General features: G+C 29.7%; 1 protein-coding gene across 11 annotated transcripts in view; it reads left to right on the forward strand.

Annotated features, from left to right (window-relative positions):
- Positions 1-20,038, forward strand: part of LOC143079862 (tubulin tyrosine ligase 3-like) — a 55,611-nt gene extending 35,573 nt beyond the window's left edge. For 6 of the 11 annotated variants that reach the window (XM_076255546.1, XM_076255500.1, XM_076255507.1 and 3 more), the window contains 10 exons: positions 143-427; positions 824-990; positions 1,777-1,835; positions 2,497-2,648; positions 3,063-3,158; positions 3,771-4,029; positions 4,771-4,876; positions 5,297-5,444; positions 7,913-8,632; positions 16,731-20,038. In XM_076255546.1, the coding sequence (XP_076111661.1) occupies positions 143-427; positions 824-990; positions 1,777-1,835; positions 2,497-2,648; positions 3,063-3,158; positions 3,771-4,029; positions 4,771-4,876; positions 5,297-5,444; positions 7,913-8,632; positions 16,731-17,227 (2,489 nt within the window). In that variant the 3' untranslated portion in view covers positions 17,228-20,038. Of the gene's footprint in view, positions 1-142; positions 428-823; positions 991-1,776; positions 1,836-2,496; positions 2,649-3,062; positions 3,159-3,770; positions 4,030-4,770; positions 4,877-5,296; positions 5,445-7,912; positions 8,633-10,464; positions 10,659-16,730 lie in introns of all 11 variants that reach the window. The other 5 variants (XM_076255524.1, XM_076255553.1, XM_076255541.1 and 2 more) reach the window with 5 other exon arrangements.
- Positions 20,039-20,241: the final 203 nt, after the last annotated feature.

The raw sequence follows: 20,241 nt of genomic DNA on the forward strand, positions 1-20,241 counted from the left end.
ATTTCATGTTTTATTGATTATAACCTTGTTTTGAAAAGTTCTATTTTAATTCATAATCATGTGTGGAAAAAAAAAGGCTGTTATTGCTTTATAAGTTGGGAAATATTAGGGTAATATTTCATAATTTTTTTCTTTCTTTCAGATGACTTCAGAGAAACTGCCTGTGTAAATATACTTAAGATAATATCTAGTCAAAATAGTTTGAATTCTGTAGAAGAAGTTAATAATAATGAACAAAATCCTTCTGAAGAAAAGGACCCCCCACAAACCCCAAAGTCTACTGATCCTGCCACAGAGACAAAGGAACCAGCTAGCACAGTCTGTAGTAATCCAGAATGTACCAGATCTCGACCTGGTACCACTTCAGAGAATGTCTGTGTGCATGTACAACCTCAAACTCCTGTAGATAAACCTAAAACTCCAGCAGGTAAATACTCATGGGTACCAGTCATTTATAAGTTTAGTATGTATAATACAGTCACAAACACCAGTCAGTGTAAGGTTTTAGAATGTATGTGGTCTTGGAAACCACTCAATTTACAGATTAATAATTGTTTGCGTGATTGAGTTAATATTACAATTTTCTAATTACATATTGGAAGCTGTTGTCATTAAATTATAAATACAAAGTATTTCTTGCTAGGAACTAATGTTAAAAACATAAATTTTTTGATTAGATTGGAAAAATATTTCAGCCAGTTGAGCCTTGCAATCAGCAATTTTGTTTTTAAGAAGTGTGCTCAATAATGTAAATTTGTCAATATTTCTCTCGGAGATTGTTTGTTTTATAGCCAATCATTTTAATATCTCTTTTCTATTTTAGTGCCAAGAATGCCTCCACAACCACCATTACCTAAAATACAGAATAAAAATAATAATAAGAAAAAGAAGATTTCAGTGCCGATTCAGTGTCTAGAACGTGCCATGGTTCAATGTGAATGGTTGTTAATAGAACGAGAGCATGATGATATAGATCTCTCAGGAACTTTTGTAAGTAATGTGTGTGTTGCCAAAGGTATTGTTCAACATATTTGTTTTGTTATTCAGCTGTTGTGGTGTAATAAACTTACCAGTATAGGGATACAGACCAATATAGCATCTTCATCAACACTATTTTGTTTACTTGAAATTTAGAAATTTTATGTACATTTATTAAGGGGATTGTCAATCAAAGAACAAAATATAAATTAAGTAATGCAGTTTTAAGAAATTCTGTCATACAAGTTATTCACTAAGGATTCAGCCCCCCCTTTTTCTTTTCCATTTTTTTCTTTTTTTAATAAGAAAGGTAAAATAAATCTTTATTATAAGGGTCAACCTTGTATCTGCAATCATATTAAATTTTAAAGATATTTTAAATTATTACATTGGTTGCAATGAATTTTATTGATTTCCCAGTTAAATAAAAACCAACAATTTTACATGTGTAAACGTGGTTATTTCACTCTCTGACGTCATACAACAATAGGCGTTGTCAAGACGTCCATAACAGTGGATCAAAATAAATTGTGAATGCGTAGAAAAAAGATTTAGTTCCTTACATGTTTTACATTAATTTCTTCAAAAAAAGCCATTTGCTAATGTAATAAAAAGAATAACTAAATAAAGAATTCAAATATCGAAAAATATTCAACGCGTGACCGAACAACACTGATGTGCATTCGTGAATTAATGTGTTGTTCTGTCACGCGTTGAATATTTCTCTCTATTTGAATTCTTCAATTAGTTATTCTATAATTACTATTTATTTTTAATTGCATTATTGTTATATTTCAGAAATATGAACTAACCCAACAACAGTGGGATGAACTCCTAAAGTGGTACTATCAACTTGTGTGAGTAACAAATATTATTATTTATCACAAGAAAATGTATGAAATATTTGCCACTGAACAAAGACTGAAATGATATAAGTTATTAACATGATAAATATGATTGTTTGTCAACTTTAAAATGAAAATTTAGGAATTGTAGATAGAATTGAAACAAATCCAGAATTTTTAAGTTTGGTTACTCTTGGTTATATCACAATGACTATTTGAAGAGCTAATAAAATGTCAATTGTGTACAATTTGACTAATACTTTTATTGAAATTTCATAGAAGTATATAATTTTATGCAGATTGTCAATAATAAAAGCAGCTGAAATTTGACAGATTTATGAGAAACAGATCAAGACAATATGGCAGAGAAAAGCCTTATTCAATTAAACATGTACTTTGTAGATTGTAAGTTATATTAATTTATTATATGACTGAAAATTTTTGCGGTTGTATATTGGTATCACATCGGCATTGTCAGCGTAGTCCGAAGACAGATGGTTTCCGGATATTAACTTTAGTATAAGTATATAGAAATTAATAAAATTTTAACACAATGTTTATAACCTCAAAAGGAACCTTGGGATTGATTTTTGGGGTTATGGTCCTTAAGGTTTAGGAAAAAGGGTCCAAAAGGGGCCCAAAACAAGCATTTATCTAGTTGTTTATATTTCAGTGATGAGGCAGTTATTCCCAACATCCCACAGAGTATGCTCAATGAAGTGGATCAAATGTTGAACCAAATCAAAACTAAAAAACCACAGTTTGAACTTGATGGAATTAAGAATGTATGGATTGTAAAACCTGGTGCTAAATCAAGAGGCAGAGGTATAGTTTACATATGTTAATAGATTTGCATATGATGATAGATTTACATATGATAATAGATTTACATATGATAATAGATTTACATATGATAATAGATTAATAAATGAATGTGTAAATCTAGCTGCATTCTTTGTACTTTGAAAAGGTTTCTGTGAAAGACAAACAAATAATAGAACACAAAACACAACACAGAAAACTAGAGCAACAAGAACCATACCAAAAACTTGGAGTGATCTAAAGAGCTCTGGAAGGGTTAGGAAATTCTGATCTCTTGCATTTGATAAAAAGCACAAATAAAAAAAGGCAAGTCTCTTGTGATTGATGTGCGAGTTTTAAACTATGTGAGTTTTGTTGTCAGAATAGAAATATGTTGCTTTCAAAACTAAAAGATAACCACATGAATGTATTTTCTAGGTATTGTTTGTTACAACAAATTAGAAGAAATGACAAAGTTGGTCAGTAGTCAAGTTGTGAGAAAAGACAATAAATATGTAGTACAGAAATATATGGGTAAGTTATACTGGACAGTAAACCTAGATAAGCAAATGTTAATAAAAAAAAATCAAGTTTTAATTTTCCTAGATTTCATGGGTGTTGTGAACTATGAAAATAAGTGTTACTCCTTAAATGCACAGCTTGCTTAGCAGAGAAATAAGAAATACCTATTTTCATGTCTCTGGTTGGATCCTTCTTGGGATCGATACTGAAACCTACTTCCTTCAGCACTTGAGACTAGTATACTACCTTTAGACAACAGAAGAAGCGCTTATTCAAAAGAAAAAAATGCGCTGTCTAAAATATTTACTATTAAAAAACATCAGGTGGAAGACACCAAAGTTACAATAAAAAAACATTAAAAAAAACAACTAAAAACACCATAGCTTTGATAGCAAAGTAAAAAAAAATGATGGAAAGACAAACAAAAGTCCTCAAAATGCTATCATATTACCATTACTAAATCAATATATGGCATTTCCACAATGTTTTATGTTGTTGCTTTTAGATTTTACACACATGACAGTATTATGATACTTAGTATAAGTGCCAAAATTAGAAAAGAAAAAATAATGAAGAAAGTTTATTGTTAATCCATTGGACATATATTTAATTTTTTATTTTCAGAGCGACCATTATTGATATACAATACAAAATTTGACATTCGTCAGTGGTTTTTAGTGACAGACTGGAATCCATTAACAATCTGGTTTTATCAGGATAGTTATTTACGATTCTGTTCACAACAATACACATTAGACACTTTTGATGAAGCTATACATTTATCTAATAATGCAATACAAAAAAATTATAAAAATGGACCAAGAAGTAGTAAACTGCCGAATGATAATATGTGGACACATGACCAGTTTAAAGATTATATAAAGTAAGTTGATTAGATTACACCTTAGCGCTATTTTAAAATCTAAATTGAACTAATGACGTCATACAACATTTAATTTTCCACTGTGGCGTCAGATATTTTTTATTATGACGTCAACATTTTACGGGAACCTTTGTGATGTCAAGTAATGGAGGACAAATAGTAAAAAGGTGTATTCAAACTGTTTCATTGTTCATAAGGTGATGAAAGGCTATTCAATTAAAGAATGTGTGGTACCCAAAAAAAGGTACTCAAAATGAGGAGACAATATCAAGCTATAAACTTGGAAACACTTTTGAATACAAGAATTGTTTCATATAGTTAAAATTTCTTTTGTTTTACTATTCCTGATATTTATATAATTTTGATGACAGTAACAAGGAGATTTAGCAATAGAAAATTGAATGCAATTGGTAATTTTCTTAACAAGTCAAGACTGCAATCTATGATTTGGATTTGTTTATGTGTAAAAATAAAAAGAATATGTTGGAGGTATACCAATCACACAAACAAAAAAGACATTTCAAGGTCAACATACAGTCTTCAACAAATATCAATACAATTTTTAATGATATAAATGAACTACACTTGCATAATTTTATATGGTGATTTGAGATCTATCCTTCACTACTGTCTATATGACTGAGTATTTTTAAAACAGACCGTAAAAAGATAATATTATGATTGGTTTACTTTAAGTATACCATCTTATTGTCATTACATTGGTTCTTTTTTTATTTTTAGGTCAAGAAAATTAGGCAATCTATGGGATGATGTGATATATCCAGGAATGAAGAATGCTATTGTTTGTGCTCTGTTGTGTACTCAAGATATTATAGAATATAGAAAGGTAAATTTATAAAGGGATCAATAAGTGTTTTCAGAAGGCTTATCATTATTAATAAAATGTTTCATAGGATTCACGAAACATGATAATTTTCATTTCAAAATCATTTTTCAATGATCCTTTCATCTAAAAAACAAAACATTGATTTATATTCACCAATTTTTTTTTTTTATATATAAATGGTTTTTTATACAGCAGATTTTTTTTTTTAAATGAACAATCAAATTTCAAAAAAAAGTTACAAGAAAGAAACTTTGCTGTGGTCACCTTGTACATAACTTAAACTTGAAACTGAAATAAAAATGTGTTTGAAATATTCACTTTAATAAATGCATTTCATTGTTTATATGCACGTTCACACATTTGACTGTATATCTGATGATAACTTTTGTTTGTAATGTAGATGCAATACTGTTTTTTCAGTCCTCATTTGAATTGTATGGTGCTGATTTTATGCTGACAGAAGATTACAAGCCCTGGTTGATAGAGATAAATTCTAGTCCAAGTATGGAAAGCAGTACAGCCATTACATCAAGACTCTGTGCTGGTGTAATGGAGGACACGATGAAAGGTGCAGTATTTTTCTGTTGTTTCGAATCAAGCAGTATCAGTGGATTTTTGCCTTGTGTTAATCATTAAATTGTTGTCAAAAAAATATAACGTTTTCCTGATGCTACCAAAAAAAGATTCTATTTCTCATTAAAACACATATTTCAAGCTGTTTTGATCTGAACTAATTAGAAATATCTGAATATTTATAAATTTACAGAAAGGATACTGTCTACAAAATACTAAAATCAGGAAATATTAACAAGTATATGTATTTCTTATTCTGATTAGATCTAAATATCCATTTCATTATTACATAAGGCTATGTCCACAGTGAATGCTGTAATATTCATATTTCATTTTGATAGATATAATTGCTATTTGTTACTGTTTTGTTTGGCTAGTTTTTGAAGATTTGTTATTTGTACAGTCTACATCAGTGTTATGAGAAAGACTTTAGTCATCTTGTCATTGTTAGAGTAAACCAAAATCATTTTACAGCTAGTAATGTAAAGCAATTCATTTTAACAGGGGAGATAATTCAGTATTTTTCTCTGATATAAAAATGAGAGAAAGACACAGTAGTCAAGACACAGAAGTTATCTTTATTTTAAGAATAATTCTATACAGATATATCCTTAAAACTGCAAACAAATTTTTGTCTGTTGCTCTTATGTATTTCTGAAGAAAAGTTTTTTGTTTTGTTGAAGGGAGATAATTTTACATTAAATGTTTTGTGTTGTTGAATAATTAATGAGATATTTATCAGATGTACAGTAAGTAACACTATGGCATGATGGGTAATCGTAGATATATGCTTCATATAACTTGTTCCTTGTCACATATATTATCATCCTTTTGTAGTATTTATTATCTAGATTGATATACACAAGAATTTTAAAATACAGCTTGTCTTCCAATGATGAATCAAAAACCAAAAAGTTAAAAAAAAAATATTTTAAGTCTTTCTGTTGTTTTACAACTCAATATTAAGCAATTAGTAATTAGTTTTAAATGCAAATGTATAATTATTTCATAGTTCACCTAGCAAACAAGCAAACTTATCACTGAATTGTTCTTTATACATACTCAGAAAGGTATGATGAAGGAATTTTACCTGGTTCACTTCATTTCATATAAAAAAAAATATGCTTTAGCTTTGCATGTTACATGCATGTTATGTACAATAATTGTCATTTTTAATAGCACATCATTGAAATATATGCATCAGTTTGAACACTTATTGATTTATTACAAATCAATGAAAAATAAAGGAAATACGATTTTATATAAGCTTTTTATAGAAAAGAAAAGCATGCTTCAAGTGAAATTAAAACTAGACACTTTTTGTTATTTTTGTGGTCAGATTGCTGTCTTATTAAAGTTCACCTCACATCTTCTTTAATAGATATTTGTATTTATTCTGAATATTTAAATCAAACAGATTTAATATTGATTTGCCCATATTTTGTATGTCTCTTTACTTTTATCTATAATACATGTATATGGAAATAGTTTTCTTATCCCAATTATTTAGTGTTATCCTCTTCATCACTCTAAATAATAATCACTTCAAAGATCAAGAAAACCTGTATGTTTATTTGCATGCTTCAACATTGGTTCTTCTTTATTTTGTTAAGAATTGATGTAAGATATGATATCTGTATTGATATCTAAATGAAAATACTATTTTTGTAAATATTTATTACACTTTGGTGGAAGAAGCTTTTTGGTTTGTCATTTTATGGAGGCATTTAGGTTATATTTACTTTATATTTCACATGTAGATATTTGTAGCAACTTTTTTAAGGGTTTATATCTTTAGTTAAACATTTTATAGCTCAAGTACAATAAATTTCTTAAGAATTTTAAGTTATCATCCTAATGCAGTACAGTTTATTAAACCAAATATGATTGGATAATGTCTTGTGTCAATTCCATGATTTAAGGTCAGATTGTGTCATTGGCAACAATATTGCATTATTCTAGGAATTTTTTTTCTGGACATTTCATTTGTAGATTTCAAACATTTATTTTGAACATTTTATTAGTATTGCATTACAGTAGGAATAACATTACTGTGATGGATGAGTTGCCACAATCAATTTCAGATTTGACAGTGGAATCTTTTCAATCACGGTTCTGTTTATAATATAATTAAATTTCATAATTCTCTTTGGAGTTCAGTTTAGATATGTTATAAGGTACATACAAAAGGTTTAAAGACTTCACTGTACTTGTATTAGAGAAAATTATAAAAATGGCAAGTCAAATACCTCTTTAGATGCCCGTGAAACTTTCTACTTGTATGCCTTTCCCCAATGCAAGTTTCAAGGAAATTCAAATTTTACCCAAGATATTATGACAATTTTATACTTAATTCAGTATGTTCCACAATCATATACATGTATTAAATTTTAAATGAGTAATATTAATAGATAAGATGGCATTTTGTACTCATGTTTATAATTGATATTTTTATCTTTACAGTTGTGATTGATAGAAAGTTTGACAGGAATTGTGATATTGGGAGATTTGAGCTGGCTTATAAACAGCCCCTGGTAACAGTGCCCCCATACATAGGGATGAGCCTGGCAGCAGAGGGACAAGCCATAAAGAAACCAAGCTTTATACGGCGAAGCATACAGGACAGTAACCATGGTAATAATGACTCTTCATCCAGCAATGCCAACTGTACTCCACGTAGACAGCCATCCAATGCTGTGACATTTAGTAGACGTCCCCAGAGTGAAATTTTGGACCAGAGTAGTAACAAGCATGGGTCCAATTCTGCTCCTGTCAAACTTGGTAAGTCAGCAACTGATAGTCGTGTCAGTCAGTCTAAACAATCATCACAACAACAGTCTAAAACTATAATCAACAACACAGAAAAACCTTCCAGACCAGAGAAGTCATCCAGTTCCACGATTCGTTCCAGTAGCCACTCGGATGTTGTCAGTGTCAAGGCCAAAGAACAAAATATACCTCCATCCCCACCTGTGCCAAAACTGGAGAAGTCTGCTGCTATTCCAACTGCTAGTATTATGCATTATACTCCAACCAGAATGGTTTCGAATACATCTTGTTCAACAAATTACTCCATTCCAAACTTAGGTGACAATAGACCAAACCTTACTGTAAACAACGTCGAGTCAACAGATTTAAAGACAATCAAACCAGCATTATCGTCTAGTACCATTGCATCTAAAGGTAACGCAGAAATAGATATGGTTTACAAACTGGCTGCTTTTCCTCCAAATAAGCCGCCAAGAACCAGAAAAAGGATACATCAACATCGTCCTTTGGGACATCAGATACGTAAACCAAAAGAAATATTTAAGAGGCCAGAGGTTATGATCACTTTTCCCAAGGTTCCATATGCTAGTGTTAATGTCAGTATCAAGGGTTTGTCTTCTCCTAGATTGAAGTATTTCAATTTGAGAAGAGAAAGTGAAGATATATATAGATCTGACTTAACACCAGTATCAATACCCTAATTTATTTTCAGAGTGAAAACTGTTTGATACATAATGCTTTTGATTCAGGGAGCCATTTTGTTTGGATTCAGTTTTAGGCAAAAATCATTCAATGTAATATATTTCATTTTGGTGAAAAGGATAAGTGTTTGTATATACAGAAATTTTTCATTTGTATGATAAATGCTTAAACTTTTGTTATGTAAATTTAACATTTAAATGATTTATTCTTATATTGATACAATTCAGTGAATTATTTGTGTATTCAATCAGCAGTTACTGAAAAAAGAATTGATACTTGACTGAATTTAAATACTTTATATATTTTCTTATAAATTTTACCTATATTATCTCAGATTTTTTTCTGTAGATTTTTAATGTTAATACATGTGTACAAAGCTTCAGACTATATAACAGTAGGATAAATTAATTTATAGTTTGGCTTTTCTACCATTTATAACAGGTTATTTAACCCTACAGTGCTAGAGTAGAATTCACTCCCCTGATTAGAGTTCACTCCCCTGTTTAGAGTTCACTCCCTTCATTATCTATTTTTCTTAACTATTCTTTTTACATAACATCATCTACGAAATTATATCACCACTTTTGCTAGAAAACACTTTGGTGTCATATTACTGTTTGGAGTGCACTGACTTTGGTGTGGGAATGACACAAAATCCTTCCATCCCTAAGTTAACTTGATGAATAGGTTAAATAAAAAACTATAAAGATCATATTTGATAATGTTAATCAGAAATAAATGTTGAAATTAAAAGTTTATTTGAGATTTCAGTATTAGATAAAGGTTAAAAAATCATTGTTACCCATTTTGCAGCTAAAATACTTGAGTGTGTATTTAGTGCATAAAAATTATTTTGCTTGCTTGTTATATGTAAATGTAGAAACTAATTTAATTGATGCCACACTTTAAAAACTTATCTTATATCAGAAAATATGCAAGATATATACTCAAATATTTCATTAAATATTTCAAATTAATAAAACTTTTATAAAAAGAGGCTACCTGTAACTGTATATTTTTTTTCCTTAAGACCCTTTCAATCAATCAAATAAAACATACATTTCTTGCAATAATTTAGGTCTTGTCTAACATTCTTCTAATATTTGTTTTAAAAAATGAAAAAAGAAGGAAAGGTCTATAAAAAAATACTAAACATAAATATTTGATTGATCACAAAAATTACAATAAAAATAATATCAATCACTAATGAAACCAAACAGAAAACATATTTTCAATTCAAAATAATAATATTAGAATTTCTATTCATCTCAGTAAAATGTTTATGTTAAAACCAATTCCATCTAGCATTGTAGGGTTTTAATCAGAATTATTTAACAACTTAGGACTTTAATAACTAAGAAAAAATATTTTTGACATCACAAAATATAATGGAGGAAAACAGAACTGGAGAAAAATCGAAGAAACAAGTGTGTTCATTGAAACATAATGTGATGAAAAGCCAAACAGGAAACAGAAGTTTGTATAAAACATTTAAGTAAGACATGTATGTACTGACTTTCATGTCAAGAATTATTTATTTGAAGGCAAACGTCGACGTAAGAAAGGACAGTCATCGGGAAGCAGTTACTATACATTTCAGCAGTTTCCACGTCATCCAATCAAATTACATCTAACGAAAGCTTATATCCCAAAACTTCCAGTCATTAAGGTCCATATTGTTAACCACGGTAGTCCAAGTGTTGAGTTTTAATGGTGAAGGTATAAATATTAACCTCTGGTATGCTGATTTTTGGCTTTATGACCACATTTACGCACCCAAGTGGCACTTTATATAGTCAACATAAATATATCGCATGTGGTGAAGGTTTATGGCACATTCTTGGCATGTTATCATCACAACATCTCTCAGCTAATATTAATATTGTGAAATTGCATAGTTGTATACTTGAAGAGGTCGGTGCATGCTTTCATTCTGCATTAGGGTGATGGTGCTTGCTAGTTAGAAATCAATTATTGTTGTTTCATTCTTGGTTTCTCCTGTTGTTTTTTCTTTCTTTTCTTTTATTTCATGTCTTTTTCTCATCATATACATGTGTGTTTGCTTCTGTCATTTTCATGAACATTAAAGCTGAGAACATAGCTAGAGGTCATTTTGTATTACCTAAGGTCATTTTGTATCTCCTATCCTCATTTTATGCTTGGAAATTGTGTTACCAAAAGACAAAAGCTGCAAATGTTTACCATATTTTAGCTTAATTTATGTAATAGTAATACCCTCATAAGAACATCAACAGCTATTCATGCTAATTATTCAGTTAATTTAACAATTTCCCTAAATTAGAAATTCATACATCTTTTGGTAATTTGACAAAGGAGTCTTAGGACCATTAGTTAGTTTTGAACAGTTGTCACCTTATTCTCTGTCCTTATTTGTAGACCCTAAAGGACTATCAGTAATTTCAATATTCAGGCTCCTCAAATGATGACAAAGTTTCACCATTGGTTGAATATATATTGTTTTGTATATTATTAACCAATCAAACGTTTTACCAGTAGACCTTTTTTAAATATTACCTTTAGTGCTCTACATAGTGGAATATTGACCTGGTAAGATGGTTTTATGTGGTACAGTTTTATGTCTAGTTCTTTAGTGTTGTCTGTCTTTTCTGTATCAGTTGTATTATTGCATGACAAGTTTTTGATTTGTACATATAGGAATATTGGATGCATTAAGTTTCTAAGTGCTTTTTTTTTTTATATTTATTGGTTTATGGTCTGCATATCAAAATCCTTTTACTTCTGACTATTGGTCTGTTTTGTATGTAAACTTTTCTCTTTATAAAGCTTAAGGAAATAAGAATTTCTGACTTAGGCCTCGGTGAATATCAGTTTTCACGCTGCTTTTGAACAAACATTTTATCTTCATCTTGGGAACATATTTGTTTATATGCATATCTATATATTTTCATTTTCTTTGCTACATTTCTTTGCCTAGTGATTTATAAGCTAATAGATGTTAGCAAAGTTATGAACAACCTTGGTGAAGGGTATTTAGAATCTGAAGGGAAAAATACCTGTATCAAAAGCTCTACCTTCAATAGCTTGATGTAACCTTTGACCTTTTAAACTTTATCTTTAACCATTGTAACATTCTTGTCTTATTAACCAGAGGAGAAGCTGCCAGTTTTGTTGTTTTATGCTTCAGACTAGTTTTTTACTGCAAAACAAAAAAATCAAAGTTTCAAAATTGATTTTTTATTTGAATTTTAAACGATTGACTTTTTGGGAAACTCCAGGTTGTTTTTATTCCAAACCTTGAATTTTATCACACTTTTCATATTGAAAGATTAATTATGAAGTTTTGCAGTTATAACAACTCTGAAGCAGATCTAAATATTGCTTTCACCTTTTAGCTTGAAAAGAACAACAATATTCGAATGCATGGATGTTTAAGAAAATGGGTTAACACATGTATGGTGTATACACTACAGTGGATTCATTATTATTATTATTTGTAAGATTTTAATTTTTGTGGGTTTTGTGGGTACAGGTGAACCACGAATTCAAATGTTCAACGAATGACAAAATTTTATAAGCCTTGTTTCAGAGATTGGCAAAAACCGCAATTTTGACCTGAAATGAGAGCCAAAATTACATCTATCCACAAATATTGTTGTTCATTTTATTAACATCTATATAATTATTCATTATTTGTATTAACCTTTAAACCAACATTTACATTTTCAGTGTTTCTAACCATATACTGTTTGTTGTTGTCTGCCTATATTCACTCTATGTCTATGAAACTACATGTAGTACTTTAAAAATATTTGGTATTCAACTTAAATAATTCAAGTGATAAGTATGTTTACAGATAACATGAATTGAAAATAAATATCAAGTAACATTTAAGTTCAGCTGCTTTCTGAAAGGTCAAGGTCAATTTTGTATTTTTTCTTAAAAAAAGAGTGCTTACCACAATGGTACCTATATTCAGAAAGCCTCCAAATACAGAGGATATTGTTAAAGGGACAGCTGCTGCCGCCTCTAATTGCTGGAATTTCTTGTTGCATTGATAACCCATTGTTGTTGGCCTGTGGCAGTTTTCAGCTCTTTGGTCGGATTGTTGTCTCTTTGACACATTCCCTGTTTCCCTGTTTCCATTGTCAATTCTGATATTTTTTTACTTTTATTTCAACACCGAAAACTTTTTTTTAACTTAAGTTTTGTAATTTATTAGAAACATTGAATTTATTTCCATAAAAAAAAAGATAGCACATGTACACCTTTCACTTCAGATTCATTAAAGTATTCGTATCTAATTTCCCTGATTTAGTGGGTGTAGGGTAACCACGAATTCGAATGTTTAATGAATCGCAAATTTTCTTAAGGAATGTTACAGACAATGCCTACCTTGACCTATAATGGTTTACTTTTATAAATTGTTACCTGGATGGAGAGTTGTCTCATTGACACTCATACCACATCTTCCTATACCTAAACCACGAATTTAAATATTCATTAACATGCGAGTTTCTTTTAGTACATGAAAATTGGTACCCACCAAGATAAATGAATCGACAGAAGGGATACAAATTATATTGTTGATGGTCTCCCCTTTTAATTCTTGTGTAATTTTAATATGCATGACATTTTGATGGCATGGGTAAAAATTGAAGAAGAAATAAGGATGGTAGAGGAAGTTCCAAGTCTTTGAGTATTAACCCTTTCCTCCATTGAAATTTTTTTTTTGCATACTTGATTTGCATAGGATTTTTTTAATAAAATGCTGAACATATGCTTTAAAGTATTAAGGCATTGCGAAAAACAATTATTTCATTAAATAAATTTAAGTCGGATATTCCTATGATATTCCTTTTCATATTGGATACAAATTTTATTAAGTCAACTGCAGACACTTTGTAGTCAAAGTGTTTTAACTGAGGTACTACACAGGCATCAAAAGGCGTCATTATGGAGTAAGGGGGGTGGCGTCAAAAGGTGTCATTATGGAGGAAAGGGTTAACATATTTTATTTCCACTCATCACTTATTTTTTCAAAGATTTTGACAAAATATTTGACCGTTACTTATTATTCTGATGTGGCACGATTATTACTAACTATGGGAACTTTGTCAACATCAAATTTAACTTTAATCCTTACTGATTATACTCCAATGAAAGAGGGGGGAATATAAATTGAGAAGAACTTACTATTTTAAAAGAGAAAAACAGAAAATTTATTGTTTCTAGGTAAACCTTGATTTTTAAAGTCTCAATAATTTGGACAAATATTAAAAAAATTCACCCCTACCTCACTCCTGGCCACCTGTTTTTTTCCACCCGTTTTTTGTTCAATTCAAGCTTTTATTAACCAGTTAATGCATGCTTAAACTGAAAAAAATCATTTCAATAATTCATATGAGCATTTTCTCAATTTTAACATTTTAAGTAAGGTATCTGGACAAATATAATAACGAAGGCCTTAATTCTCATCCCCAACCATTTTCTTTAGAAAATAGAAAAAAAAATATAAACACTTTCAGTTGGATTTCCTGAATTTTCTTTTACTTTTCACAAACAGGGCAATTGTTAAAAAATGTGTATAAAATTCACCGATTTTTTTTTTATAAAAGCTTAAAGGATTGAGTTATCTTTCGAACATGTATGCAATTAAGATTCAGATACCTTAGTGTTTGGTTGATATGTTCATTCCTTTAACTATCTTGTCATACATTTTGTTTCTTTGGTGATTTGAAAGAAAAAAAAGCTCTAGGGAAGACTTTCTTTCTATTACTATTAGTGTCTTTTTCCTTCATTTGTTTAGTCTTCTCAAACTTGATTTGATCCCAAAGTCTGAAAAAAAATAACAACCCAGGTACAAATACAAAAATTGTAAGTACTTAATATAGCTTTAAGAAATGTTTTCACACATGCTTAACTAATTATTGATTTCAGTTATACTTTAATTATTATTATAAGAACTATAAATATGAACGAGTGTTACTTGATATTTGTTTAACTTAGGAAGTGAAAAATTACATATTGTTAAGAAAAATTATTAAAATGCATGTAGTATTATTTTATTTACAATCTTTGAATAATAACAATTTTGAAATTTTCTTATCACATACCCGCAGAAAAAAAAAGAAAATAATACTTTTTTTTTAGATGAAAAAAAAAGAAATGCTTACATGTATTTAACAACTAAGGATACAGGCAAGCTTACACTAAACTGGGCAAGGCTGTAGGTTGATTACCAGTATGCTATATTTGGTCATTTTCGATTGGCTTATGTTTGGTATATATAGCCATTATAACCAAATTTGAAAGTCATGTTTCAAGAAATGATCTAAGGGAGGTAATTTATAATTCTTTTAGCAAACCAGGGATGTTTACTCCAAATTTCTGTTCACAGAACATTTTGTCAAAACTTTTTCAGTGTGTTTTCTACCAGCTAATTTAATAAATTAACAAGATTCTGTTAGTAGTGGCCACATTTGTAAAATTAGACTGTCATCCAATCCCTGTACCTAAGTGGACTGTTTTATTTTTCCTGAAAAATTAAATTACATTTTTTTCATGGATTCCTCTGTACCCATTTTTGAAAATCCTGAAATCTCCAATTGCAGTCTTGAAAAGGAGTTCTGTTTTCTGTTAAAAGTTTTCAAATGACTTACCATTATATAACCCTCCTTTCATTTCTTGTTTAGATTCTTAAACTTTAGTCTGACTTTTTCTTTCTCTCTTTTTTAACCAATTAAAATTTAATAAAGGTGTAAGTTTCAAAATTAAATTTAACTCATCAACTTGTTATACAAATGCAAAGATTAAAATTGGACCAAGAAATTATTTTAATCATTACATCTGATTTGCAGTAAAATATAAATAATTGGAGAAAAATTTTCACCAGTTTTTACCCATGAAATGATATTTCCACATTAATAGATATTTAGGTGTTGAAGGTGTTATGGCACGAACATGATTTGATATCCCCTAATTTAATGTTCAAGGTGTGAAGGCATGAACTCATGATTGGATATCCCCTTCATCTCGAAAAATGAAACAATTTTAACTGCACAAGATAGAATAAAGTGTGTTGATATCTTTTCCTGTTGAAATATATTTCTAGCAGTGTCAGGGTTGGAAAACCTGTGGTTTGAAGTTTGAAATGTCATGGTCAAAACACCAAATGGAGAAGGACAACAAGCCAATATTCATTTTATGATATTTTGGAAGTAATAGATATTTAAAGAAACTGAACTCTTAGAACCTTTATCTTTTTTAAAGTATATAAAACTTCTATTTATGAAAAGAATTATTTGGTAAGGCTTGTTTCTTTTTGCATATTGTATGCTTTACATTAAAAAATTGCTGTTTGTATAAATTAATCTAGATGTCCTTCTCATTTTGGTGTTTTATTTATGATACTTCAAATCATAAGATTGCCGACAGTGAGTGTATAGCTTAGCCTGTATATATATACACAAAACAAAGTGTGTTTAACAAGTTCAGTTATGTATTTTTTTTTATTTTAACACAGTAACAGATATCTCAGCTCTATATATTATAATAAAATTTTAAAACTGTCAATACATTTTTGCAATAAGATAGAAAAAAAAAAAAAAAATCAAATGTATTTATCAAACTTTTTAATAATGAAAAAAAAAAAACAATCAGTTTCAGGCAAAACTGAGAATGCATGGACAAATATTTTATGCGTTTGAACTTTAAAAAAAAACCAAATCTTTTTCATGTTGACAGTTTTAGAATTGATATATGATTGTTTAACCATTGATTGATTTAACCTTTGTGTCAGCAATAACTAACAGCATCATTTTCTCAACAGGTTTAAATCCCTTCATCGATGGTAGCTGGGCTAGGACATGTTCTCAATGTGGAGGTGGAATGAATTTACGTCTCGAAAACTATGATCCTAATTGTAAATGTCGGCAAGACAGTGTGTATTTTCCGTCTTCAAAATCTTCTACTGGTAGTGTAAGAGGCTTTCATCCAAAGAGACCAAAAAGTAGCTACACTTCACGTCCAGCTAGTGGTTTATCAGTTAGCGGGCACGGGTCTGCTTCTAATCTTGCTATTACCTCTGCTCGTAATGATAAGACCTTATTGCGCTATACAGATGGAGGAATTCAGAGACCTAATTCACCACAGTTATATGTTGGTGGTAGTCCACTTCCAAAAATTGTACGACGGTATATTGGTCGTCGAGCTATGCCTTGTCATGAACTATCTTCTGGGTACCCTTCAACTTCATCTATATACATTGACACATCTCAGATTCGTAATCCATTATCCATAATATCGCACGGTATAGGTTACAGATGATATAGGAAACCGGTTTGAATGGTTTCCCTTTCCATGAACTGAAGGTTCAATTGTGAACCAATAATAAGTATGAACTGCACTTGTTTTGAAATGAAGATTCACAAGTTAATTGTGGGTTTTTTTCTGATGTGATAAGTCATTGCTAGTAACAGATTTTTTTCTCATAAAAGTTTTTTTTAAGATGTAATAAGAACAGCAAAACAAAGGTTTGTGTATATGATTTAAGCAATTTCACTTTTTAAAAAGTGCTTTATTTTCCTTCTTTTATAAAGGAAAGTTTTGTACTGATCTAATAAACTTTTAAGACTGTTTTAACAAGTTTTGGCTCTTCCATAGGAATAACACTATAGGTCAGAGGTATATACATTTTATAAAGGCTTGATCCCAACAATCATGTTTTCGTTACTATATTTAGATCAATGTTTGAAACATAAGATGAGGGATTTTTGTATTCAATTTTGTAAAATCTTTGTATGGTATTGAAGATTTAAAATATAGTTTTGTAATGGTATACATAGATTTCCAGTGAAGAGATGAATTATTTCTATTTTTGTCATTTAATATCTGTGATTTAAGTTACCTCAGGCTAAGATGATCTCAGAAAACTGTATTGTGCCAAGTAATGAAATTGAGATCCATTTTGCTTCCCCTTCATTCTGAATGAATCTCCCCCTTTAATGTTTTCATTTGTAAGAAGAAATGAATTAAGGGTGTTTGAAATATTAGCAAAAAACAGGCAATTGTAAATTTATCAAAAAAAAATTTAGATATATAGAAAAAAATTATTCTTTTCTTCATATTCTCATCGAATTTTTCTGTGCGTCTCTAATTCAGATTTGCAGAATGAATATTATTGTCAACCCGCCCCCCCCCCCCCTCAGAATCCTAGATCTGTACTTTCAAAACCTTTGAAGAAAGTATAATGTCTATTGCAAGTGTTGTATCTGTTTAGACCAATTAAAAAGTACTTTATTGAATTTCATATTTCAGATGTATTGGAATATATTGTAAGGATAAAAGGTGTATTATTTTTCATTTCTGATTCTTGGCCATATCTGCATTTAATATTATAAGGGCCAATTTTTGACAGAAGAAATATGTAAAGAACATTTTATGACTTGTATATCAATATGTTAGTGCCAAACATTTTTTTCTGCTCATTGTTTTATTTGTTATAGAGGTTCCTTTTGATATGTAAATCTATACACTGTAACTAATACATATATCTATTGTTGTTGAAAACCTTAGCCTGACCTCTAGATGTCTCTTTATTTACTGTGTATGTGGGCTTCTGTCTCTATGACATAATTCAAAAGCAGAAATTTTCGTGAAGGATTTAATTTCGTTTATTTTGTAAAAAGAATATATCCATGAAATTAAATCCCCCACGAAAATTTAAACAACATATAATATCACTTCCATTTACTGGATACCACAAAATTAAATCCCCATGAAATCTTATATAGAGACAAAACCACGAAATTTTAACCCCAAGAAAATTAATGTTTCTACAATATTCAATGTTAGATATATCTCAACATGCTAAATAATTATATAGGAATTTATCAGGATGCATGCAATTTTTATACAAATTTGGGCACTGCAGCAAATAAAGACCAACTGCTCAAGAAGGGAAGTTTCTTCCTAAATATACTAATTCTCAAAAAATTCATTTGCTAGTACATGTAGTATAATAAAACTAAAAAAATGTAAATTCAGTACCCAAAAATTGAAATTGTATTACAAAATTTTCAATATAGCCCAGTATCACTTTAAGACTAATTTCATTTGACAAAAATGTCTTTGTGTCAGGATATTTTAGTGGTAGGTTTTCATTGGGCCCTCACAAATAAAGCTTGACTGGTATAGTTTAGGAAGATCAGATAAATGTTAAATCCTCAAAACTTTTTAGTTAGGATAGTAAATTTTCACCTCAGCTGTTTATTGATTTTTTTTGTTCCTGTACCTTTATCCAGAAATGTGTAAGGCATTTACTTTTGATTTTAAACATAACACATATTCTGTCAGTCTTGAAGAAGGTGCCTGATTCATTTGTGTCTTTATTTTATTTTACAAGTATTATTTTTGAATTCCAAGCTACCTGCTATTAAAGAGCATATAGCCATTAAATGTAATGTTTTATGCTTCATTGATAAAGTATATGCCAATGTTTGTTATGAAAATTAATCAAACTTGGTATTTGGTGTAGGATCATGTTTACTAAATTGATCACTGCGACCTATATTCCATGCATCACTGACTTTTAGAAACAATTTTTTTGTTGGGATATGACAATGGTTTTCTTGTTATTGTGGCATTGGAATTTTATTTATTGCTTATTTGTTATCTGCCTTGTTCAGATTTATAATCACTGTGTGATTTTGTTATATGTTTTTTGCTGTCTGCAAACTACTTTTTATGAGATGAGAGTTACTTCCCATTTGTGGTTAAAAGAATCAAGAAGATACCAACAAAGCAGGGTATTCACCGTACATAGTTTCTATGGAGCATGTGAATAACAATTTTCCACAAAATCCATGTAAGTTTGTGAATAAATTTTTTAAAGAAGTTAAAATATAGCTGAAAATCTCTGCTAACATGGGAGATAACTCTCTTAAATCTTTCTATATGAATTGTGAAGACAGAACACATTTGTTCCAAGAAGAAGATAGGGTAATCAAGTTTTGAGCCAATTTGGTGAAACTTAAATTTTTTTCTTGTAGGCAAATGGCTCTGTTTTAAAAAAAAAAATTCCAGTACTATTATTTAAGCTCTTTTGTGATTTTTGCCATTACAACTGACGAAATATAATTTCTGGTCAGTTTTAATCAAACACTGAAGGTTGTTTTTTAACTTAAGCAGACATTTTTTCATTATACAACACATATTTTTAATTGCATTTCGAATTATTTTGTGATAATTTGAGTGGTGCTATATTTTTCTGCTGAATAGTTATAGAATTTTGTTGACTATAATATATTTAAAGTCACTGTACAAATTCCAGCACACTTTTG

This window comes from Mytilus galloprovincialis, chromosome 1, assembly GCF_965363235.1.
Source record: "Mytilus galloprovincialis chromosome 1, xbMytGall1.hap1.1, whole genome shotgun sequence".
Classification (NCBI taxonomy): Eukaryota; Metazoa; Mollusca; class Bivalvia; order Mytilida; family Mytilidae; genus Mytilus; species Mytilus galloprovincialis.